The 27,487-nt window shown below is 39.9% G+C and overlaps 1 protein-coding gene across 2 annotated transcripts in view; it reads left to right on the forward strand.

Annotated features, from left to right (window-relative positions):
• The window catches only part of LOC132380536 (uncharacterized), an 88,094-nt gene extending 67,048 nt beyond the window's left edge, over positions 1-21,046 (forward strand). For both annotated transcript variants that reach the window (XM_059949414.1, XM_059949415.1), the window contains 8 exons: positions 1,842-2,144; positions 7,126-7,416; positions 8,598-8,888; positions 10,756-11,046; positions 14,553-14,852; positions 17,640-17,933; positions 19,001-19,114; positions 20,711-21,046. In XM_059949414.1, coding sequence (XP_059805397.1) covers positions 1,842-2,144; positions 7,126-7,416; positions 8,598-8,888; positions 10,756-11,046; positions 14,553-14,852; positions 17,640-17,933; positions 19,001-19,114; positions 20,711-20,778 — 1,952 coding nt within the window. In that variant the 3' untranslated portion in view covers positions 20,779-21,046. The remainder of the gene's footprint in view (positions 1-1,841; positions 2,145-7,125; positions 7,417-8,597; positions 8,889-10,755; positions 11,047-14,552; positions 14,853-17,639; positions 17,934-19,000; positions 19,115-20,710) is intronic.
• Positions 21,047-27,487: the final 6,441 nt, after the last annotated feature.

Raw genomic sequence — 27,487 nt, forward strand, 5'->3', positions numbered from 1 at the left:
CCAAAGAAACCTCAGAATACTATTTATTGTTTATACGACTAAAAAAGGATCAATTTTAGTTAACTGAAATTTTCAAAGGTCATTTACTTAAATGTTAACAGTGTTTCTTATTCACAGACCCTTCACCTAGGCCATACGTTTTAAAGATTCCTGATTACCCTGTTTATATTAATAGAGAATCCGTCACCATTACCTGCGCAACTGCAGGCCATGGCTCTACTGGACTGCGTCAGTTACTGAAGAACTCTATTCCATTTATGAACAGTACCAGTGACCAACAAAGATTCGCCTATCGAATTAGCAACCTGAATTCTAACAACGAAGGAAACTACACATGTGCCCTTCTGACTCAGGTCTCAGGTCGATGGCTGCGTTCATCCGCTAGCCAATCTGTTCAATTAATAACCACAGGTCAGCTGCGTATTACAGTTCTCTAATTGGTACTCAGAAGAAAATGTAGGCAATATGATAGCGGATAATATAGCCCAGTTCTCCTTCGGTTGCAAAATGTTTTTTTTTGCACAAAACTTCCCCGTGCACACTCTCACATTGAGAACTCTTTAATAGCTTTATTATCGTACCTTTTCATGTATTTTGATTTCATATACCTGGGATAGCAGGACTCCCGCACTAACAGGGACTGTTGTGGTGCGTGATCATTAGATTTTCCAGACTTTATGAAGCAACCATAATCAGCACCATTGCCCACTGGCAATTTGCTGATGCACCGAAGCCAAGTAAAATGTGCCAATAACCGGTTGAGGAAAAATACGAGTGTGAGAGAGAAAGCATTAAGCTTAATGCTGGAATTTACTGCCTTCTGAGCTTAGTGGAGACAGGGGAGAGAACAATATTGCCAAACCAATACCTAAAATTGATAATCCCCGTCCGCCTTAGTTTTAAAAAATTGCAACATAATTAGAAAATAAAAAACTTGAGAAACACACAGAAATTAAAGTAATTACCAGCAGACGCAGGGCATATGGTCTTGATAAACTTCTCAGAATTGAATACGATCATGCTTCTTGAACGTTTATCTTAACTCTGCTTCCACATTCAGATCATAAAGGGCTCAGATCTCCGTGTTTTCAATCATGTATCACCACCTTAAAATATTGAACGATGAAATGCAGATCACCTGTTCTGAATTCCATGGAAAACGGATTCAAATCTTTGAACCTCTGACAGTGGGCTGGTAAATGTCGCGGTGTTTCCGTCGACTTCAGTACTATTTGTTTACAACTATTGATGAATGGATCATATACCATCAGATTCAGGATTGTTATTACACAAATACCGTATGAGTTCTTACTGGTGTAGGTAAAACAGATCTCCAGATCTCTGAACGGATTTTAAAAGCTGCAGACTCACGATCCACCTTCTTTACAACTCATTCTCTCAGTATGTCTTTTCTGCGTAGTTCATCCTCTTTTGTGCGTAGTATCTTTCTTTTACCCTATTATAGTCCTTCCCTTTGCTGCAAATAAACTTGATCACAGGGATTAATACAATAATATGTTCGTTATTTTAAAATACGTTTTCTTTAAGTTTGGGCATATCTGTCAGAGAAGAAATTTACGAAGTGCTCTACATAGAAAGTTAAGAAGCTCCATACACTACATGCATAAAAGCAAAGGGAAAGCAATTTTTCGCTAGTTCCTGCTCCTTCATAACCGAAGGTTGAATTCGGTTTCAGGTGTTTGTTAAGTAGTTAGTCCAATATGTCACCTTATGCTGTATTTCCACCAATTAATCAATACAGCAATAGATGAGGGAGAATACTCACTTCGTTGACTTGAACGCGCAATCATAGCAATTCTTCTGCACGTCTCTCGTTTCAGATACTCCCTCTCGACCCAAAATCTACAAGAGTCCTGATCATTCGGTCTATGTTCCAGGGGAAACAATCAACATAACATGCGTTGCCGGACATCCCATTGAAAATGGGCTGCTTCAGTTAACGAAAGACTCCGCTCCTCTCATGAACAGCAGTGATCACCAAGATCACCAACGAGATTTCACTTATATCATAAAAAATGTGAGCAAAAATATGGCCGGCGTGTACGCCTGCGCACTGCACACACAAATATCCGGTCGACGGATAACTTCCCCTTTTAGCCAACCTGTTCACGTTATAGTCACAGGTCAGTGACACGTTTTATTTCTGTAATTGTTCGGTCGTATTTGATCATTGAACGTAATCTAATACAACAGGGGAAACGGGAATTTGATCCACAGTGTTCCAACGTGCTAGTTAAGTTACGTATCAAATGTCCAATTAAATTAATACTCTTTGTCGACAGAATCTACATATAGTTTTATATCCTGCATTATTAAGTACTCTAGAACTTCATTATCGTATTTAGCTCAATCCCTATTCTCCACCATCAGGCAGTATATTTCAGGCAGACAACACTCTCCGCCTAAAATGCTGACACAACTGCTTATAATTTCGTATTATCGCCTAAAATGCAAGCCCGCTGATATAAGAAATCTCATCCCTAGATAAAAAAGTCACTGGATATCTGTTCACTTTCCGAATCGCATACTTTTATAAATAGCTACCAGATCTCACCACAGTCTCTGCAGCTCGAGAGAAAACAACGCAGGTTTCTCCACTCTCACTTAAAATACCTGTTCTTAAATCTAAGCAGATTCCTGGTAAATATCTGCTTCTCCTTAGCCATACATTGTTAAGAGTTCCGCCTATTCGACAGACATTAATGGAATATCGGTCACTATTACCTTCACGGTTAAATGTTGTGATTCCTTTTGACGAATCCAATTATTATAGTTCTCAATAGCAAACATGAACAACACCAGTGGTTAACAACAGTACATTTAGCAAATATAAATATAAATTCTAACAGAAAAAGAAACTATTTTATTCCCTTTTGGCCCAGGTGTCAAGTTGATGGATGCGTTCGTCAGCTAGCCAAGTATTTCGAATAATAATAGCGGTCATTTGCAGTTCACCAGTCAGAACCAGAATCACAATGAGGTTTAATATCGCTGACATTGTTAACTAGGCTGGCGTAAACTCAGTGGAACCAAGTTTCTGTCTATCTCAGTCAGGATGTAGGGAATGGAGGAACATCCGCCGTTAATTTAACCCCCTGACATACGAAGTACATTCTCAAGTACTGCGTAGAAATCTCTACAGAGCAAGTAAGCAAATTAAGATATAACTCCACAATTGAATAAAACATAAATAAACAAGGTAAAGTGCATAAATTAAATATTGCATGTTAACGTACAAATTATCCAGTGACACTTGGAATGAGATCCGGCAGGGCGTTCAGAAGCCTAATGGCCTGACGGAGGGAGATATTTATCATCCTAACCATTCCTTCCTTTATACGTTGGAGTCTCCTGCTTAATACTAGAGGCCGTTGAGTGGACGGTTAAGATCTTTGATAACTGTGGAGACGCTTATGATTCTGTCAGCCGTTCTCATAGTCCTTTGTACAGACGTCTGTTCTGATACTCTGCTACTCCAACACAAGATGGAGATGCATACCCAGTAAGGAGACTTCCTTGAACACATTGAGCAAACTCTATCCCACCTAGTCTTTTTAAAGTTTGGGAGTCCGAGTTAATGTATGGAAAGTTAAAATCATCTTCTATAACAACCTTATGTTTCCTGCAGCAGCCTATCTACATAACTGTTTCTCTAAAACCTGCGTACTGTTCGGTGGTTGATGATATAGTCCTATTAAGGTGGTCACAACACTCGCATTCCTCGTTCCACTCTTAAGGCCTCAATAGACGAGTTAACTCATTTGGCCTGGCAGGGCAGAGCTGTAACATTTTACAACAAGGGAACCCCGGAATACTAAGTTTTCACCCCTATTTCTCCCGTTACCAAGTCTCATCAGCGCTTACAATATCATTATTCCATGCCCTGAGTTCATATCCCTAATTCTTGCATTAAACTATACGCCACACCGGAGATTATTTGCACATTACTCAACTTTTTGATTCCTGACTTTGTCTGTGATCTTAACAACACCAGCCAGTGTAACCTCTCCGCCAATTGTTCAGATATCTGGTTCCCATCCCATTGCAACTCTAGTTTAATGCACCACATTCCTGTAGCACAAGTGTTCCCGTTTTGGTATTAATCTTCATTCAGTTCAAGTGCAAGCTGTCTTTTCTCTGTTGGTCCCACCTTCACTGAAGGAAGCACAATTATTTGAAACTAGGATGTAGGATGCCTCCCTCTATCACTAATTCCTGAGCCTCATGTTGTGCTGTATTATCTTCCTATTTCTGCCTAACTAGCATGTGATATGGGCAGCACTCATGAGACCACAATTTTGGAAATCCTTGCGATCCTGCCCATTAATTGTGTTCCTAAGTTCCTGAACACATTTTGCAGACCCGTGTCATTCTTTCGACCAATATCATCTGTACCTTCGTGGATCACGACCTCAGACCGTTCACGCTGAAGAATGCTGAGTAATCGATCCCAGATTGCCAGAACCAGTCAAGCGGGAGGTAATATATTATCCGGCAATTTCCACTAGTCCATCGGACCTACTTTCAGTTTCCGTAACTTGGGAATGCGCTTTTAATAAGGCTCGATTATTTTTCCTCCTTCCATTCTGAATCACAGCGGCAGACGGAGTGCTAGACACTTGACTGCTGTGACCTTGTTTTGCTTAGTCATGCCCCAAGCCATCAGTATCCAAGGTGTCATATCAGTTTTTGAGGAGGATTATCACAATGGTAATCTCCACTGGACGTGTAACCATTTTCTGATTCTTAACACTCACCTAACCTCCTGGGTCGTAGGTTAAGTGTATCTCCCTCCCTATTTCAGTCACACACAGAGCTGCTTGAATGATCACGACTTTATCCAATTCTAGTGAAGCGATTGAAGCTCAGCTGGATGTACTTCTCGCAGGTATAGTCTTTAAGGACAAAGAATGTCTTCCCACCTTCCTTCATCCAGGAAGAGAAGTATGCTGCCACACTTCCTGGCACCTCTACTGTTCCAAGTGAGCAAACAGAAAGAAGGAACAGCAATAAGTATACAATGGGAGAAGAATAAACCTACCTACCGATTTTTGGTTCAGTTTCCTAACCATGATGAAGCCTTTCAGAGTAAAGCTTCAAAATGACCACTCTAAAACTGGCTGCCTCCACTTGCCTATTCTTCATTTTAATTTGCTCTTGCCAATAAATCGTGATCGCTGATTGGCCGCTGCTCAAAATACCAAAAATGACTTCACTTAACAATAACAATTTTCTGATGTCTGAATGATGACGATTGAAACTGTCATGCACGGTAAAGTACATTGCGATGATGAACCTTCAATTATGTACCGATGATCAGTACCTATTGTTAAATTGTAAATTTAATTTAAGTATACTCTACACAGAAACTTCTATTTTCAGTGTAGCATTATGAATTCTTATCGTTGTAACATATATTTTCCTGTCTTCACCTTGGATTCGCATTGTATCTAATGCGTGATATAATTCCTGAGCATCCGCAGTGATGTATTGCAGAATATGGCGTAGTAATATGCTCCATTATTACTGCTGTCGGTTATCCTGACTCAATAGCTCACGACAAGAACAGTATGGACAAGAACGAGGTTAAGAAGGCAGCCTTTATTAGATACACAAAATGCTCTGCAGAAGCTAGGGTCAAAGCAAGACGCACAACACGCTGGAGCAACTCAGCAGGTTGGGCAGCATCCGTGCAAACGAGCAGTCAACATTTCGGGCCGAGACCCATCGACAGGAATGAAGAGGGTTGGGCAGTGGCCCTATAAATAAGGTGAGGGGGAGAGTGGGAAGGATAAGGCGGGTAGCTGCCAGATAAAAAACCAGTAAGAGGAATGATCAAAGGGTGAGGAAAGGGAATCAGGGGGGGATATACAGGAAAGCTAAAGAAAAACGTTAGGGGAAAACATTATGGAACCATGAAGAACCATGTATGGAACCACGTAGAAGAAGGCAGAACCATGAGGGTTACTGACTTGAAAACTATGACTTTGAAAACTGCTACGCGAACAGCAGCAATATATATGAAATTGAGTCAATGTTTGTTTTAATTAAACAACGATATTTATTAATTTCTACTCAAAACATCGAAAAGTAAACACTCGACTAACTTAAACGGAAGTTAACAGTGTTAAGCGTCTATAGTTCTATCGTCGAACTTGGAGATAAATATTAACGGAACTTATTCAAGCACAGTCTTAAAGTGTTAGCTTACAGAGTCCAAATGCTTATGAAACAATCGAGAGGAGAGACTTTCCGAACCAGCTTTCAATCAATTCTTTTAGAAAGATGATGCTGCTGATGCAGATCCCATCCGCTTACTGCCTTTTCCGAAACTCCCGAAGAATAAGATTTCTGAACGTAACTGACTTTTCGCCAGCGGTGGTCAACACACACCGGAGACCTTGCAGAGGGTAACCAAAAGTGCGTGCTGCACTTCACGTCAATCACTTTGATACACACAGAATGCAGTTGATTCCTACCCAAATCTTTGGGTTCGCACGAAGCTGGTATCTCTTCACTCTCAGTCTCTTTCTACGGTTACATAACCACTTACTGGGACTCCCCACAGAGGGAAAATACAACCCCACAAAAAATTATTGTCTCCCATTTATACCAGCAGGAACATGCCATCACGTGACATTACAATACCCTAATATCAAAAGACGACTACATCATGCTAATGAGAAACTCAGCGATAGGTAACAGAAAATTAACGTCCTTCAACTCTGTCAGTTCGGAACGATGCAAATATCCCTCTGTGGCCTCTTGTGGAACTGCAGCAGGTTATCATCAACTCTTGTGAATCCATAACTAAGAGTTAAAGTGAAATCAGAACCCGGATCACTATCTAATTACTGAGCAAACATATCAAATTGTATTGGAGCCTTAACTTTTTTCTATTCTTAATCTTCGAACATATATATAATAAAATACTTCCATTGCCGAAAAGTAAAAATAGCAGCTTCATTCACTGTTTGTTAATTCCACCAACAGTAAATTCGACGTCATTACTCGGCTGAGTTAATTTTCTTTTCATTTTTTTGCAGGGATTTCCTTTCAATTAACTTAATACCGTATATATAATGTCATTATTTCTCATTTCAGAAGGACTTCCTCTCCCCCATCTCTCACTAGAACCCAAGCATTCTATTTATATGGTTGGTGAATCGCTCACAATCGGATGTGCAGTTGAAGATGGGGCTATCAATGGTCAGCTTGAGCTTCGACAGAACTCAATCCCCGTAAGGGTGCAAGAAAACCAGGCGAGCTTCAAATATTTAATTCCAAGTGTTAGCGACAGAAATGGCGGAATCTATTCATGCCTCTTTAAGAAACAGGTTTCAGGAAGATGGCTTCACTCCGTTCCATCTGAGTCCACCAAAATAATTGTAACCGGTCAGTAGATTTAACCGAATGTCATCAGTATATGATCATCTTTAATAGGGCATTTAACACAAACATGAGAAGTAAATTAAGATAGTATTGTTTTGTTTTCTAATCTTGCAGTATTTTGTATATAGTAGAGCATATTCGATGTACTGAATAACCTAATGTGGTTCTTATGTCTTATGGTCTTCTTGGAGAGGCGGTAGGAGCTGAGATTGAGGGGAATAAATAACCGGCCATGATAGAATGGCGGAGCAAATTAAATGGGCGAAACGCCCTATTCTGTCCCAATATCTTATGTTCTTGTAGTCTTTAGAATTAAAAGCAAAAACGACCATTTGATGCGTGCAGAGTACAGCCGGTGGACCGGAAGAACTGCAGAAGGTCATGGTGAGAATGTACCAATATCTTACAGACAGTGGTGGGAATCGAACGTAAATCGCTGCAGAGGCAAATCGTAAAACCTTAGTTAATAATTTCCCTCCCATATTCCCGTACGTGTTTGGAATGTTGAAGCAACTCTGAGTTGTGTATTGTTCTAACCACTATGTATTGCTAACCACTATGCAACTATGCCGAACTGACTGAAGCATAAATTAATTTAATTTGGAAAACCCAGAACGATTGTTTCTCATTTTCTTTGATACCAGATTAAATATGAAGTGTCTGACCAATTGAGGATAAAATTAGAAAACAAAAGTCCTCAATTGGACTGCCCAATCTTTCTTTTTCTTTTCTTTTTTTTCTCTTTCTCTTTTTTTTTGTTTCAGTTTCGTTACTGGGAACTTTTCCTTATCTATAAAATTCCTAATCTTTTTTTTTATGATTGCTATGAGGAGTTGTAGTGTTTTTGACCATTGTATATATAGCAGCATAATATATATATATAGCAGCATACTATTTTATCTATTTGATTTTGACAGTATATACTTTCTGTTTTTACTATCGTTGTTTATATGTCTTTTACATTATCTACCTGTTAAACTCCTCCTCCGATTTGTATATTCCTTATTTGGAATTCAATTAAAAAGATTGAAAAATGAAATGAAAAACGAAAAGTGAAATGCATATACTTCCAGACAAATGTGCAATAGAACAAAAAGAAGACACTGTACCTATTTTTTGTTTCATTTATTCAACTCCGATGCTATCATTTTGTTGATTACATGTATCTGTTATTGTTTCATCAGCGTCAACACTACCGGAAATCCTGATATCTCCCAATTACCCAGTTTATGTAATTGGTGAGTCCGTCACGATAAGTTGTATAGCTCCACGCGGAAATTCAGGTGGCCACTTACAAATATTGAAAGGCGAGAAATCAATTGCAGATCAGCAGATTGAGCAAGACGGACAAATGCTGAACTATTCCTGTAGGATTGTGACACTGGAGGATGAAATGAGCTTCATTTGTTTGTATGAAACAGAAATATTAGAGCGTTTGATGTCATACAGAGATACTTTGCAGATAAGAGCAACAAGTAAGTCGAATATTTCCACAATCCCAGAAATTTTGCAGAAATGTACACCTATTGTTCGAGAAACATCGGACAAGTTATTGCATGTGAAAAGTTTTCAATGCACAACCATTATTCAGGCAGTTTCCTTTCCTGGGAAAGACAATGAAACCTCAGTCTAGATGTAGGGTTAAAACTTCTGTCTTGCTAAAACGTTTTGGCACACCGATCGTTCCCACTTCACCTCATTGTCATTTTTCCCATGCATTGGTAAAGGCCCTATATGGAGGCAAACCTTAATTTCTCTATCCTTCGCGGACACTGCCTGATTTGCGGATTTTCATGGGATTATTTTACACACATATTTTTAGCTGTCGGGAAGGATTGGATAATTGTCTTGTTTTTCCATACAGCTTCAGAGTCAGGTGAGTATTTAGAGAACAATGTACAGTTGTGAGAAGCATAGGCATTGTAGTTCGTCAGTCTGTTAGCCACGACAAAACTGTCAATTGATAAGGGCATTGGGTTTAAATGAAAGGATTTTTATAATTGGAATGTGGGAGACGAATTTATTTTTATGCAAAAAATTCCATGAGTCCTCTCGACGTGAAGGTAGGGATGTTAAGGAACTGGGCAACTCATTATTTATAATATGATTTTAATTTTCCCCTCTAACGACTTTTTGCTGGATGTTTCGTGATTACGTTTTAGAACTTGTTATGGAAAACTCAATGTACGGTGGACAACACACACAAAATGCTGGAGGAACTCAGCAGGCCAGCGGAATCTAGCGAAAAATGCACAGTCGACGATTTTTCCCGAGACCCTCCATCATTTTGTGTATGTCGCCTGAACTTCCAGCATCTGCAGATGTTCTCTTGTTTGTAGATATCCAGTGGGATAACATTGTTGAATCTTAGTGCGGTTCCACCTGATGTGATTACAAAATAATTTTCAATATTCACAGCTTAAGTCATAATGTTGTCAAAATTTTTGGACAAATCATTCCACTTTAAATTTATTAAATTTCGTGCATTGGACAGGGTTTGCGGTTAAAGCAAACGTTTATTGTAATATTCACGTTACACTTCTAAAAGGAGTGATTAGGCGCAATCTTGAGCGGCTGTTATCCATCTGATCAACTGCAGCGGCGTCTTAACGCTGGGTTCGGAAGATCGGATGCAACGAATGCAAATAACATGAATGATATTACAGGATGCGCTTGCAAGGGAAGTGATGTTCACAGGGACTAGGCAGTTCTGGCCATTGTTCTTCTAGCTGAGATTGCAGGAATAATTCTGCGACCTGATAATTTTTGATCGACCAGCTTATTCGCTTGTGCAGAAGTGCACACAGCAAACACCATCGCCGCAGATGTGATGAAGGCGTAAGGTGGATGCTGTCCAGCATTCATTCGAGCTGTTTCGAATTGCATGATGTCGATCTGATATCTGGTGATGGGGCAGCGATCTTTCAGATGGTTGGAAAGTTACATGCTCCTCTTTTGTACCTTTGACGTAGTGAGCAGATACCCAGCAGTGCGTCTCAGGTTACTCAGCACCTCGCCTTCTTTAGAGACCACAGTCAGGTCTTGGGTCCTGTATATTACAATTGCCAACATATCTATCGCATGCAACTCTGCAATGATAAATCCATAACATTAAAATAAGTTTGTGAGCTCATATTTTGTACTTACGAGTCACTGTTTGTGACATCTTTCGGGCTGTTGTTACTGGCCACTTATCATCTCATGTTTCATTTTGTCAACCTAGTATAGCAATGCATCTATCAAGGAAATATGCAAATGAAGACACTGTTCCTTTTAATTGTGCGCACTTAGGGCCTATTATGTCTATACAAATTTCATCGTTGGTGTTTTTTATTATTTCAGATCGCCCACCACTTCCCACAGTTTCGCTCAACCCTAATTATCCGATATATCTGGAAAGAGAGGAAGTCAGCATTACCTGCCATGCTCCGAGCCTTCACGGCTATGACCATCTTCAATGGCTCTTAACGTGGAAATTTGAAGAAACAACTAGAAACATGACACAACAACATTTTAGTAATTCATTTACGGTGGTAAATAACAGAACTGAAGGATTTTATTCGTGTTTATACGATCAGCAATTATCGGGACGTTGGATAACATCTTTCCCTAGTGACGCCGCGAAAATCCATAGTAAGTCTTTCTTTTGGAAAGGACTTTTGAATACGCCGTGCTGCTTAACGAATACAATACAACACTAATGATAGAAAACAATAAGTTGCTAAATTTGGTAAATTTGTGAACTGGTTGCCTTTTGTCACATACACCGACGTGCAGTTAAAAAATGTTTTGAATACGTTCTTGGTCTATAGAGTTCATTTCAATGTAGCAGTTCATCAAGGTAGTACTAGTGAAAATAGTAACAATATTCACGATATTGTTCCATCACTAATGCAATAAAGACAGGCATTAAGTTGTAAGTCTTCAATGTTGTATTCTGTGAGGAAAGAAGTCCACATGTTATGTACTAAAGAAGAGTTCGATAGTCTTGTATCTGCGGGATCTGGACAGCCTTTCAGCCTTGTTTTAGGTGACTTGGGATATTGCATTTTGTGCTAGATAGGAGGGGTCAAAAGAGAATGCGGTCTTTCATACTGGTTGTTGCTTTACCAAGGCAGCAAAAATTTCAGGCAGAGTCCATGGGCCGAAGGTTGGTTTGCATGATGTGCTTAGCTGTATATACAACATTCTGCAGGTGTGCAGAGACATTATTAATTTTGTTTATTCTGCGCTCGTCCTAACACAACAGTTAAAACTAATGCCAAGGTGTAACTCAAGGTACGTAAAATCCAGGCACGAGAAACTCCTAGATTCACTGCAGTTAGCACAGCAGAGTCACGTAACATATAATAATTAATACGTTAAAAACACGTGAAATATTATGGAGTAGGAGAAGAAATTGAAAGACCATGGACTATGAACAAGATATGCATGGTCCCAATATTAATATAGATAACAGGTATCATCCCTGTCACTACATAACACCGTTAAACATTTAGGCCTAAACAGTGATATTTTAGCGATTGAGAAATGAATGAGTTTGACTATGCCCTTGCCTCAGGTTTTACTAGCTTGAGCTGAAAAAAATATATACAACAATATTAATTCATTATATTGGTGGTTTCTGTTTTGCAATTTACACGGACTGAAGTGAATTGACAGCTGTCCACATGCACTTTCCATTCACTGTTTCTGCACCTATGTAATGAGTTGCTTTCCCTTCACATAGAGGACACGTTGTCACGGTACAGTCCGTAAATACCGCATTCCAGTTCACGGTCCGGTCCATGGACTCCGTATTCCGGTTATTTCTTTTTCCCCGTGTTCTGTTAGGCGCCTTGATTGTCTTGTCTTGTCTTGTCCATTCTGCGCCTTTGGGCTATAAACGTGCAATCCCTCATGCATGCAGTTGTAATTTAAATTGTGATGTTTGCGAGCAGCGACTTGAAAGTTTCACTATCAGCCGAAGATTTAATGTGTGACGGCAGGAGGTTCCAAACTGGAATGGTCCTAGGGTACAGTGACAAGCGGTAGCTGTCCTTGTTGGTCTGGATGGTCTAGTAGTTCAGCGATTGGTTTTGTCGGGTTGCTGGTCTATTATTCTGGTTGCACACAAGGAGAAAAATATTGAATGGAGTTAATGGATGGCTGTTGTGCGGCGACTTTGGAAGACCAATTTGATGTTGAGAAGCATATCTGTAACACTACTGGTCTTTCCATAATCACTGGTTTCAAACCTGGCTGCTCTTCTCTGGACATTCTCAAGGTTATTGATGTGAATGGCTTGGTAGGGATCCCAAATGGCACTACAGTATTCAAGTACTGGACGGACGAGAGTATTAGAAGCGATTTCTTTTGTAGTTTTTGAGCAATTCCAAAAGTTACGCCGTAGAAGGCCATGGATATTGTGGGAACGTGAAATAGTTTGGTTAATGTGTTTTGCGCAGCAAAAGTTATCTGAGAGTTCAATACCCAAGTAGGAATGATGTTTTACTTCCTGGAGTGCAGCGTTTCCCATGGAGAACTGATGATGGTACATACTTTTCTTGTGGGTCATTCTATCATGCAGCAGTTTGAGATGTTCAATTTCATCTGTCAGGAGGACTCCCACTTGCACAACGAGTTATTGTCGTGTGGAAGCGTATTGCACACATTTGGAGAAATTAGGAATCTGTTTGGGAAAGTCTGGTCTGACCTCAGATGTTACACAAGTTGGAAGGTCATTTATATAGGTTCAAAAAGTAGCGGGCCGACGACAGTGCCTTTCGATTAATACCTTCTGGTGCTGTTTAGTTAGAAAGCTTTTGATCCAATCCGTGGTAGAGGCTCGGAGGGACCTGATCGTCATTTCGAGCCTGCAACATAATTAGCTCTGGGTTTCAGCTATTCCTTTGATTGACCGTCATCAGAAACTCACAACAAGAAGTCGTCACCAGATGTCAGTCAGCAGAAAGCTGTTACCGGAAGCAAGGCTGGCGGATTCAGGCTCCGGGCTGCCGAGAAGTCTGGACTATCATCCGAGCCGCTGAGAATCGTGGACAAAAGCTGCTTCGGTGCCTGTGGTTGCTTAGTGAATTCAGCGGTTTTCGTGTCCAGCTGAGCGGCCGGCTGCGTGCCGCTGCTCTGAGTTGGGTATTCTGTTTCTTCATTGTCCAGGACTGTGTTCCAGTCCAGTCAAGTCCGAGTTCCAAGTCAAGTCCGAGTCCAAAGTCAAATGAAGTCGGAGTTCCAAGTCAAGTGTAGTCCGAGTTCCAAATCAAGTGAAGTCCGACTTCCAAGTCAATTTATGTCAAGTTCGAGTTTCTATTCGAATCAAGTCAAGTCCGAGCTTTAATTCAAGTCAAGTCAAGTCCGTGTTCCAAGTCAAGTCGAGATCCAAGTCCGGAGTCCGAGTCAAGATCCATGTCCCGAGTCCAAGTCAGGTCCAGGTTTTACTGGTTTGTTTTCCAGCATTGACGTCCATGTTGACAATTTCTCCTCATTTCTGGCCTTCCAAGTAATTTTCAATACACACTGTTCACCTTATGCTATCTCAACGTCTGTGTCTTGCACTCCGGTCCGCTCCTAATGCCCCGCTTGTAACACACATATTCAAAATGACGTGACGGCTGCATGATGCAAACAATTACCAACGCCTCTCCATTCTATGATCTGCGTAGGTTAGTAATTGTTACGATGCGTTGCATGTATAACAGTGACTTGAACCGCAGATGCAAATTCAACCGCCCATCCTCTTTACAATTTTCGAGTGCTAATTGTTAGCTTTTCCTCGTTCTTGCTTTCATCTCGTGGGTTTCTCCCAGTTACTTCTCTTCCCACTTACGCTCCGAAGATATGCTACTCGATACTTCAATTGGTACTTCATGTAAGTTAGGCAGTAGTTCTGTATGCTAGAGAAATTTATACAATGCCGTTGAAAGGGAAGTATCAGTTATGAGAATGAACTTGGGGCCGAATAAATGCAGCCCATGTTCCTCTGGTACTTGGCTAATGTTACAGACATGTTGGAGGTTGTGCTTAATAATTTAATTTCTGGTAACGATTGGTGAGCGCAGATGCGGAGATGGCCTCTGAGATGTGATGAAGTGCACTTAGATATTGGTGCAAATATTTGTGCTAATTACATTAATTTGTTTCAGGGACAAAGCTAAAGGCTGGTCTGTATTTCGAGCGCCATTCGGGTGTGTATATGAAAGGAGAAACCGCTGCTATTACGTGTTTCGTCACTAGCAAAAACAGCGCCCACAGTTTCTTTTTCTACAAAGGAAATGCATTGTTGCGATCAGTAGATGTTGGATCCTCTGATCATATGACCTCGATTGTCTTAAGCAATGTTTCTGAAGCAGAGAGAGGCTCTTACACCTGCATGTATGAAGTTATCATTTCTGGACGGCTGTTGCAATCAGACGAAAGTAACACATGCTTATTAGCCGTGGAAGGTAATATTCTCGCATATTTATTTCTGTTAACGGACAGGGGAAATGATGCTAGAATAATTTATAACTGGTAAATACTATGGAGGTGTTGATTGCACAGGTCATTCCATGCACAAGTATACCATTGTAGAAAAGAAGGAAAATCAGAAAAGAAATACATAATACAGTGTTATAGATCCAAAGTAAATGAAGTGAGGACTGACAAATAAAGTGCAAGGCCATGTATTGCTAATTTGGGCGAGCAAGCGTTCATCTTTAGGATATTAGATCTCCGATTAACAATCATATACAACTACGATATCAGCTTACCTTAGACTGTGATACGGTTTCTCTAGCATTTATATCATCGGTTGGATGGAATATGTGAAAATACAGAATAAACGGCTCTCAGTGGCCAATGATTATGTTGGTAGTTTTTCTTAGGTAGTGGGAATTTTGAAGAGAGTCCATTTAATGGAAACTGTTTTCTCCGATAGACTGGTATAATTTCAGAAGACGCTGCATTTCTCTGCGGTCTTGTGCAGATGAATTCCTATACTATGTTGTGAGTACTGAGGAATGTTTTCTATGGTGTAAAACACCTGTAAAGAATTGGGCGGATGGATAATTAAGGATACGTACGAATTTACCTTAGTCTTTTGATGCAAAAGAGAAATTTGTGCCCTTTCCCAGCCGCAACGTCTACTGACAGGACCAGGATAAATTGCGAGTGATATAGACACATAGGATCATGTAGATCTCAACCATCATCTCCTTAACACCATTGAGAAAAGCAGTGACCTGTGCTCCGCTATCAGCAACAATGACTGATGATACAAAGATTGGAGGTGTAGTAGACAGTAAGGAAGGTTTTCAAAGCTTGCAGAGGGATCTGGACCAGGTGGAAAAATGGGCTGAAAAATGGCAGATGGAGCCCAATACAGACAAGTTTGAGGTATTGCAATTTGGAAAGAAAACCAAAGGTAGAACATACAAGGTAAATGGTAGGGCACTGAGGAGTGCAGTAGAACAGAGAGATCTATGAATACAGATACAAGATTCCCTGAGAGTGGCATGACAGGTACAAACGTTTGTAGATAGGGTAGTAAAGAGAGCTTTTGGTACATTGGACTTTATAAATCAAAATATTGAGTATAAATGTTATGCTGAGATTGTAGAAGTCATTGGTGAGGCCGAATTTGGAGTATTGTTTGCAGTTTTGGTCACCGACTTACAGGAAGGATATTAATAAGTTTGAAAGTGGGCAGAGAAGGTTTACAAGGATGTTGCCAGGACATGAGAAACTGAGTTACAGAGAAAGGTTGAATAGGTTAGGACTTTATTCCCTGGAGCGTAGAAGAGTCAGCGGAGAATTAATAGAGGTATATATGGGTATAGATAGAATGTCTGCAAGCAGTCTTTTTCCATTGAGGCGAAGGGAGAAAAGAAACAGAGGACATGGGTTAAGAGTTAAGGGGAAAGTTGAAATGGAACATTGGGGGGGCGTCTTCACACAGAGAGTGGTAGGAACGTGAAATGAGCTGCCAGGTAAAGTGATAAATGCAGGCTCACTTTTAACATTTAAGAAAAACTTGGACAGGTACATGGATGAGTGGTGTATGGAGAGATATGGGCCATGTGCAGTTCAGTGGGACTAGGCAGAAAAGTGGTTCGGCACAGCCAAAGGCCTGTTTCTGTGCTGTAATATTCTATGGTTCTATGGTTCTGTGATGTTCAGGTGGGAATCACAAGCAGCCTTCTGACTTCAGCATACGTAGTACAGGCACGCTTTGATAAATATGTTCTTGTTCTAATAAAAAGAAAAACAATGATTTGTATATCACTTACAGAGGATTAGACAGAGAAAACAATTTTATCAGATATACCAATTTATGGAAAAGTAGAAAAAAGTAGCCCAATTAGAAATCACAGACGTTTCTCAACCCAATGCCGATCGAACTAGTCGATGAGTAAACGAGGCCTGTAGGTTGCTTGTTACTCAATTGCATACAATAATACTAATGATTAATGACTTTGAGTACTATGGAGAACATTTTAAGCGTTTATATCACCATCTTGTATGAAGGGGTCACTAAAGAGGATTGGAAATAGCTGTAAAGGGTTGCAAACTTACCGAGCTTTCATGGGCACTATTCTTTCCAGCATTGAGAACACCTTCAAAAGGCGATGTTTCAAAAAGGTTGCATCATTATTAGGGACACACCCACACCCAGTCACTCTGCTAACTCATTGCAGCAAGGAAGAGTGACAGGAGCATGAAAACAAGTATTCAACGACTTCACAACAGTTTCATAATGTCCGTCACCAGATATCATACCGTGCAAAGGACGCACAAATGATTATTTCCTCTAATATTTTTCTATTTTGCACTTCCTATTAAAGCGAATTTCGTAATATATTACCTATTGTAATTTGTAGTGGTTTTACGTACTGCACTGCGCTGCCACTACAAAACAATTAATTCCATGCCATTGGTCCGTACTTATAAACTCAAAATTGATTCGGAATTAATTTTGTTTATTGATCATTCGGACCAAATTGTGACGAAAAATCGTGGTTGTCTGTGACATTTAAATTCTTTTCATCTAATACCTGAGCACATTTATTTTCGGCAATTCATTAAGTACATTTCAACTTCTACCCTGATTTTAGAATCGTCTAGCTTCAGTTACGCCCTGATCAATTGTTTCCATTGAAATGGTTGAAAACGTACAATCATGGCGCAAGAAGTATCAGAAAATATTTCGACGTTTGAAAACTATTCATTTCATTCACTTTTCTCCACTGCAGAACTGTTGGCACCAACTATATCAGTGCACTCAACAGATCTGGAAATTGGCGGATTCATCAGATTTACCTGCACATGCCCGGGTGGCTACCCGGAAATCACATTTATCTTGCAGAAAGCCAACGAAGATAATTCTAAGTCACGGGTTATTTCAGCCAGAAATCACTCTGTCACCTTCGATATTCGCAACGTGACTCTTTCTGATGAAGGAGAGTATTTCTGCCGATATCAAGTCATTTTAAATGGGACTGTGTTGTCTTCAACCTCTAGCTCTCCTCTCTTGGTAACTGTAAATGGTAAGTGTGGTCAACGCAGTGACAGGAAGCCGATGGGAATTAATGGCAAAGAAGTTACAGGTTTTAACCAAGTGACAGCGATCAGAATAGTCCTAAGGTTTATATAATCTTTTCTTCTTATTTTCATTTATATCAGCCGCGCTCAATGTATATACAGTGTACTTGTATCTTTCACGTACAGCGGAAAATACAATCATTTGAAGCGATTCTGGAGTGTTACTATTACGCTTATCTAACAGCAACCTATAATAGCAGTCAGGTATTTCAGGTAAATTCATGGCCGCGAATTCACCTGCTTCGCTCCCCAGCCCCCCCCCCCCCCCCCGGATCAGTATCAGGTGAAGTCATGGGAACAGGTGATGGATGTTCGTTTGAGCACCTGGGGCATATCACAATGCTGTTTATGAAACAACGTACACCAGGCAGATAATCGCTGAAGAGTATTGATAACGATGCGGTCCCTCGTTTTATAAAGACACTGGCCACTAAAAAGGCAGTGGTAAACCACTTGTAGATAAAAGTTTATCAAGAAAAGCTATGGCCACAGAGACCATCATTACCCTCGATGATGATGATCTTAGCAGTAATAAAGTTATCGGGAAACATCTGGTCATCTGGTCTACTTGACATCTGGTCAAGTAGATGCCTGTATTGCTATGAATAGTGAAGTGGGGCATTTCTGTTGTTAAAATATAAATATATGGATACATTTTATAAGTATTTCGATTCATCCGGTCATGAATTTATGCTGTCAGACCCAACTTAATTTGTTAGATTAAAACTTTCCAGACATAATATTTATTTTAAAATGTGCTGTACATCGATGTAATGTCGGAAGATATACATACTGGAACTTTGAACGTCCAGAGGTTACAAAACCGGGATCAGGGCATTTGTTAGCCTCTTCTCTGAATGATGTGTTTGATCTAAGAGCGTGGCCTCTAAGTAAAGCTCTTAGTAGAAAAAAAAACAAACAAACAAACAAACCCGGGTTCTGTTTTAAATAGACTCTCAGCCAAAGTGGACTTATTACAATTGCTCTAACTCAGTTCCTGGTCTCTTCACAGTCAAATCCTGGATCAAGTTAATACACCAACATATATATGTGATCGCCGTGGCGGTGCTGGTAATGATCGCAGTTGCAACAGCCATAGTAATAATTACGAAGAACAAGAGGAAATGTAAGATGATGTACAGAACTTCTGAATATCAAGGATAACCCATGCAATACTGAATTGGAAGATATGCTTAAAATAATGAATATATAATGTGCAGATATACTGTGTAATTGGAGTATATGCATCAGTATAGAAATAACCATCAACGTTATATAGAAAACGTAAATGGAACTACACTTGGTGGCCAGGTTATTAGGTACATCCTGTATTTCCTTTGTTATTCCCCATATTTTACATATCTCCTGTCTTCATAATGTGGTCACTGAGTTTATGCTCGTTATTCGGTTGCTGTACCCAACAACTTCAAGAATCTTAGTGTTGTGCGTTCAGGTTGCTATTATACACTTCATTGCTATTACCTATGGTTGTATGAGGCATTAGATACTTCCTGTCGCCTTGAAATAGCGTGACCATTTTTCTCCGACCTAACTCATTAACAAGGTTTTTTCACCCACAAAACTGCCTTTCACTGCATAATTCTCTTCACACCTTTCTCTAGCCATTTTCTGTAAATTCTAGAGACTGTTTTGTGTAATAAAAAGAAAAGAAGGGACATCAATAGTTCCTCAGATACTCAAACAATACCGCCGGGCTCCCACAAATATTCCACGATCAAAGCCATTTTCAACATATTTTTCTACAATCTGATGTTAGATCAGAAAAATAATTGAATTTCTTGTCCAGGTTTGAATATTTTCCGTCGTTGCGTTGCTACCACCTGATAGATTACATATGTGCATTATCGATAGGTTTATCGAATAAAGTGGTCACTGAGTATGTACCTTGTAAGAACATCATTTTGTTTCCTTTTCGACGTTAAAATGGAGACCGAGGTAGGTGAGTGCCAGGATTCGCTGCTTAAGCGTTCTAGATATGATTGTTGAAATGATCATGTAGAAGTAGGGGTTTGTGAAATCCTTGGGAGGGTTGCCGTACTGAAGAGTGAAATAGTTAGTCTAGAGCTTCGAAATACGCACACACACACACACACATTGATATATATATACAGAGAGAGGGAGAGAAATTAAGTCACTGGGGAAGGTATCTATCCTATGAGACGTTGGGCTTCCGTACCTTCTGTCTGATCGTATGTACCCGAACATGGTCTGGCTGGCTGGTGGGAATTCGATAATGGTTAATTCCTTCTTGAAACAGCGCCTACCGTGTAGGCGTTGGGGACAGTGCACTCCTCTCTACAGCTTCTTATACTGTACCGCATTCGAAGTGCCGTACAAGACCATAATGCAACCGGTGGGAATACAATCAAAAGTTTGAATGTGGAAGTTCTTTCACAGTTCTTACTGACCGGCGGACATCATATGAATGTATGCATGCTGGAGCCAGAGACCACATGCTCCAGCATTTTCCACCTGGTGTATTTGGACATTTGCTTTGCCTCACTAAAATCTACGGCGAAATGCTAACACGTTGCCAAACACCCAACAGCATTATCTTACATTTAGTTTTATATACTGTACTTACTAAATATGCTTCTTCTATAGCTGATAGCACATAAGAATAAAAACCGCAACTAATTACAGGTTGAATATTTGAATGAATTCTGGCTAATTGTAGGCTTCTTTGTTTTATCTTGTACAGCTGCTGGATACAAACTCACTGACCTAAGCAAATGCGAATCTACTTCCATGGCGGAGACAACTTTCTGAAACCTTGAAGGTTCTCTTGAGAAAGCAATTTGAACAGTTACATGTCTTTCCGAGGACATCCTAAATCTGGCAATATTCCAATATTCAGTCCTGTGTTCTTCAATAGCTTCTGCCTACCGCCACGTTTACAAATACAAAGGGAGATTGGTTAAGCGCTTATTTCAATGTCGAATATTTGATAAACTAAATAGCACGAGTAACTTTCTTAAATTTACCTGTGTAATACTCATATACGTTTGCCTTAACAATAAAATTGTTTTTAAAGATATTTAAAACTATCATTTAATTATTATTTTATACCGTTTATTCTTTATATAATTAGACATATTGCTTCATCATTCAAATCATGCAACACATACAATACATAACACATTTCAAATCTTAGCAAGTTTTAAGGACAGAAAATATCATTTGTCCTAAGAACCAACTCAACAAGTTACAATAGGAGGTAACTCGGTGATACGTTCTGTTCTGTTGATGTCACATTAGCAATGGTTCACCACTTCGTAGTTTTATAAGTATATGTGAATCGGCGAGTAACATGTGAAACTCACTGACTAAAGCAGACAGTACAAATACTGACTATGATTATGAAGCGAGATGAAGTGATAGGATCACACAATCACGTGAAGAAAGAGAACCACGTTCAGGGAAGTCCACATCTGGACAGCTAAAGATATACAAATTGTATGTAACAACACACCAGGTTATGGACCATTAAAGAAGAGAAAGTAACAAAGGGACATGGAGATAAACATGATCGTCCTCGCATGTATGTTGAATCAACATAATGTACAGTGAAACGCATCGTTTGTATAAAATCAAATCAATGAGCTTTTAGCTGGGTAGCTCGGAAGACTCTCCGCAGTTCTGGTGCCAACAAAACATGCCCACGAATTCTAAACCCCCGATAGCCAATTAACAGATGCACACACACTATACTAATGTACAGCAATTACATGTTATTTGCTTAATTTGTTGTATTCTGAATTATAACTGTGTCTCATGCTTATGCCCCTATTTAAATGTCCATGATAGTTTCTTGAGGACCAGTTGACTGATGTACATGCACAAGTATATCTCCAATTATGGAAAAAGAAATACAAGGAAACCTGTAATTAAATAGTAGCAATCTTTGTCAATGAGATGAAGTACAGACAAATCTATCACTGTTTCTCTTTTATGATCTCGCGATTGTTGTCTTGCCATGCGACAGTAAAGATTGGAACAGAATGAGGTCACTGATAAGTGAGTGGCTAGAGAATTGGAGCAGGGGCAGGAGACTTCTCCCCAAGCAGATATGATTTATAGAAAAGGGGCGGGTTGCACTTGAATTCGAGGAGAAGCCAAGGTCCTACAGCAGGTTTGCTAGAGCTGTTCAGAATGGTTTAAACTGACAAAGCGATGACATAGGGACTCGTATGATAGAGCTGAGAATGTGTTCATCAAGCTTACAACTAAATTATGTAATATGGAGTATGAAGGTAAGGAAAAACAAGCAAATGATTACGCACAATTGCAGACAGAGAGAAGACATAAGTTTTATCACAGTGGCAGAATTCAATAGAGTGAATGGTGCAGGACTGAAGGTGCTGGATTTAAGTGTGCATTGCATGTCAAATAAGGTGGACCACCTTATGGCGCAATTAGGGTCTGGCCGGTTTGATGCTGTGCGCATCACTCAGGGCTGAAAGAACGCCAGAGTCCGAAGAATACCATGAAAGGATATACTTCGTATTAGAAGGTCAGATAAGAAAACACAGCGGTGATGTGGCTCTGCTGATAACAACTACATCTTTATATGAAGAACTTATATCTTTAGAAAGCGGTGACAGCGGTGAGAAATTTTGAAATACTTATGCGTGGATTTGAGAAATTGCAAAGTTAAAAATAAACGTTATAGAATCATATTTTGATCCATAAATTGTAGCCAAGATGTGCGTTTCAGATTGACAAGATAGCTGGAAAGGGCATGTAATAAAAGTGAAGTCACAATTGTCATGCGGGACTTCAATATACAAGGGGAATGGGAAAATCAATTTGGGGTCGGAGAATATGAGAGGGCATTTGCTGAATGCCTACGAGAAGGCTATTTTTTTTTGAAGAGCTTGCGCTCAAGCTTACTCGGGGAAAGGTTATCATAGATTGGGTGTTGCATAATAACCAAGATCTTATTAGAGAGCTTAACGTAAATGAATCAGGAATCTTAACATGCTTGAATTCATACTGCAACTTTAGAGGGAGAAAGCTAAGTCAGATGTATCAGTATCTCAATGCAATAAAGAAAATTACAAAGCCATGAGAAACGAGCTTGCACAGATCGATCGGAGGGTGTTACTGGCGGGTATGACTAAAGAACAAAGCTGGCTGAAGTTGCTGGAAATATTTTCTAAGATGCCTGATAGATGTGTCCCACAGCAGAAATTTTCAAATGGCACGGCTAAAATGTTAAGAAAGCTAAGGACTGCATAAACACCAGAGAAGAGCGGATAAGATAGCAACCGGGAGTAGGAAGCTGGACGATAGGAAAACTATTAAAATTAAACAGAAAACAACTTCAAATGTTATAAGACTGTCAAAGATGAGCTATCGGGACAAACCCTCAGAAATATAAAGATTCAAAAAAATTATTCAGTTGTATCAAGAACAATAGGGCGGTGAGAATTGGCATTCGAAAATTACGCTGGTGAGGTAAAAGAAATCGTAGATGAATTTAATAAGATTTTGCTTCATTCCTTATTGTGGAAGGCACTGGCTGCAGAACAGTAACAGGGAACAGGAGGGAGTAGAAAAATGGCTGGGCAAACCGAAATGTCTTGAGAAAGACCAGATATAGTACTTCGTCGTACTCTGATGAGTTTGCTGAAGAAATAATGGATACTGAGATCCTGGTCTTTCAAGAAGCACTTAATTCCGACATGCTCCTGGACAGGAGGGGAAATTTTAGGCCAGCTAGACTAACCTCAGTGGCTGCGAACGTTTTGGAGACCATTATTATTTAAGAGGTTTTGGGGTGTTTGGAGACTAATGATAAAACAAGTAAAAGTCAGCATGGATTCTGTAAAAGAAAATATTGACTGAGAAATCTGTTAGAATTCTTCGAACAAGTAACAGGCAGTGAACAAAGGAAAGGTAGTAGACGTCGTTTGTTTAGATATTCAGAAAGCATTTGAAAAGGAGTCTCACACAAGGCTGCTTATCAAGATAAATTCCCATATCTTATATGAAAAATAGGGCCAAGGATAGAGGAATGACGGAGGCAGACGGAAGCGTGTGAGAGTAAAGGCGGTGCATTTTCTGGTTGGCTGTTAGTTGCTAGTAGGGTTCATCAGGGGTCATATTGGTATCGCTGCTTTGAACATTTTTTGTCACTGAGTTAGACTGTGTAATTGATGGTTTTGTGGCAAAGTTTGCAGATGATATTAGGACAGTTGGAGTTGTAGGTAGTGCTGAGGAAGCAGTGATAATGCAGAAAGACTTCGACAACTTGGAAGTCTGAGCAATATTATGGCAGATGGAATACAATGTTGGGAAATATATGACAATGCATTTTGGTAAAAGGAGCGATAATGTAAACTATTATCTAAATAGGAAGAAAGTTCAAACATCAATGGTGTACAGGGACATATGAGCCCTCGTGAAAGAATCCCAGAAGATTAATTCACAGGTTGAGACTGTGGTAAAGAAGGCAGATGCGATGTTGTCATTTATCTTAAGAGGAATTGAACAGAAAAACAGGGAGGTAATGCTGAAGCTTTATAAGACACTGACCAGGCCGCACCTGAAGCACTGTCAACAGTTTTGGGGCACTTACCTCAGAAAAGATGTATTGTCCTTTGAGAGAGTCCAGAGGAAGTTCACGAGGATGATTCGAGGAATGAAGGGGTTAACGGATAAGGAAGTCTTGACAGCTTCGGGGCGGTACTCACAGGAATTTAGAAGAATGCCTGAGGATCTCTTTGAAACCTACGAAATATTGAAAGGACTGGATAAGGCAGATGTGAAAAGGATGTTTCCTCCTCTTGTGCTTCTACTCAGAACTGGACGGCAGAGTCCCAGAACTGAGGTGTTACCTTTTAGCACAAAATAAGGAAAAATTATTCTTAACCAAACTGTGGTGAATATGAGAAATGCTGGACCACAGGCTGCGATAGAGGCCAAGACCGTGGGTATGTTCAAGAAGGAAGTTGATAGATTCCCGATTGGTCGGGGAATCAAGAGATGTGGTGAAAGGGCAGATGTATGGGTTTGAATGGGATCCGGAATCAGCCATGTTGAAATGGGTGAACGAACTCGGTGGGCTGAATGGTCTAGCTCTTCTCCAATGTCTCATGGATTTGCTGCGCTGTTATAAACGAGTAAAATTAGATCAATCACCACACACTTCCAACATGTCATCAATGGCAATAACCAGATCATTTCTTTGTGTTTTGTATTTACATTTTTAATAATTAGATGTGGCACATCAAAAGTCACACCAGAAAATGATTTTGACCAACTGTTAGTAATCGGTATTAGTTCATAACAATTCAAAGATTTGCTGTATATTTTTCAAAGAAAATTTATAAACATTTTATTGACAGTTCTAAAAATGATTTCAAGTGTTTAGATATAATAAGATTTGATAAATATAGTCCCTACAACTTTTGAATTGCCATTTGGCTCAGTTCCTGATGTCAGACGAACACTGGTTTGCATTTAACAAAACAAACCCTGCGTTCCTAACAGAAACCTACTGGAAAACACTTGAGTCAGCATTCCCGGATATAACACATAACCTATTACGAGAAACATTTTTGTCACAAAAGGAGCACGTAAGATTGAACCCCACCTGTACCAAACTCTCCGAACAGTAAGAACTGTAATTGAAACAATTGGTAATATTCCCGATTGCAATTCAGACCACAATAGAGCACAAGGAAGGAAGAAAAACGTGTTCCTAATTACCATAATTCAAGTTTGTCCGAATAGCGAAAGCTCGCCAATCTAAGCAACATCATATTTTTCAGCTCTATCGAACGCATTCATATATGTTCTACAACTGCAGACAACTTTCCAAATTTCACCAGTCAGTTCTGTGTCTCGCGTCGTTTATCGACATGCAAAGGATCTATAAAGCTAATGTATTTATAATTGTTATATTTCTTTTATTATTCTGTTCTACATTTTCTTGTTTATTTTTCTCCCATAGTAACCGAACAGACAGGTATTTCGTTCTCCTTTCCACTTTTGTACTGGAACTGATATCAAGCAATCTTGAATTCAATTGAACTGAACTACTATGCGATTGACTATTTTTTTTATACTCATTGTCCCGGCCGATGAACGCATCTATAGCGTACGTGTTCTTTAACATAATATCTGCTTACGATACTGTTACGTACCACCTAACTTGGTTTATAGAACAGCAGAAATAGAAAATCCGTTGGAGTCTGGTGGTACCGAAAACTAAAGTTGTTTATTAGTAAACTACATAATGCAATATCAAAAATGCAAATATACAAATAAAACAGGTTAGCAATACTAAACATAGAAGTGTAGGAAGGATAATCAACAATAATTAACAAGCTCGATCAATGTCTAGAGGTAAATGAATTGTCATAAGAGAATATACTGTTCAGTTCAGTTCATGTGTGCTGAGGTCGTTGTTGTTGTTGTATTGTAATTTGTTGGGGAGAGAGAGCGAGCGAGATGTAACAGCTGCAGCAGGCAAACCTTCCGTTGTCTTTTTATTCCGTCGTGCCGTTGTGGTCATTCGGTTATGACCCCTCCGTTCTCGGCTAGTCCATTCTTCTGTGGTGGACTCCTCACTCTGGCATGAGTGGACACACACAAGCCCCCACCAGTCCTGCCGTCACACTGTGAGCATTGTTGACCGATTTCCTGATTCGGTCCTCGAAGTCCCCACCTTCCAGTGGGTGCACAACACTCGGTCAGTGTCCACTGGTGTGTCGGAGGGGTGTCTCCCCATACCTGTCTTTTATCCCCATTGACGGGGTATCAGCCATCCAGCAACTCAAAATGACCATGTCCATCAAATCAAGCCACTCCTGCTGTCTCCTTAGGATTGTTAACAAGTAACGTCCTTGTAGCGAAAAGTAAACAATCCAGGAAGAAGCCATAATACATAAACCAACTCTGTGTCTCTCTCTCTTAACTGTAGCAGATGTTGCTGCCTCTGAGCTTAATCTCTCTCTCTCATTAGCAGCATAGCAATAGCAATAGTTCATAGTTCTCAAAGGCGGGGATGGTTAAACTCTGCACCTCACTTCCATCAGGTCTGTTCAGCACTCATAGCAATACCACTTTGAATGAGCTGCAGATTTCAACTCTCCTAAGGTTCCTGCCATTTTCTGTAAAATTTCCTCTTGTGAGGGAAAAACCTTGCACTTGCCCGGAGTAAAATCCATCAACGTATGTATGTAAGAAGATATTAGACCCATTGTCTCAGCTTGCTCCTGCTCCACCGAAGGTAGACCCATCGTCTCAGCTTGCCCTTGCGCCACAGAAGGTAGATCTATTGTCTCAGCACGCTCCTGCCCCTCCGAACTTATTTCTGCATACCTTGACACTGTTTAATCCCCCCTTGTTCAATTCCTTCCCACCTATGTTGGTCACACTTCTCGACCTTTGAATTTTTTCAATGACTTTAAGTTTCCTGGCCCCCACCACCTTATTTTCACCATGGACGTCCAGTCCCTATATACCT

This window comes from Hypanus sabinus, chromosome 24 (assembly GCF_030144855.1).
Source record: "Hypanus sabinus isolate sHypSab1 chromosome 24, sHypSab1.hap1, whole genome shotgun sequence".
Taxonomy (NCBI): Eukaryota; Metazoa; Chordata; class Chondrichthyes; order Myliobatiformes; family Dasyatidae; genus Hypanus; species Hypanus sabinus.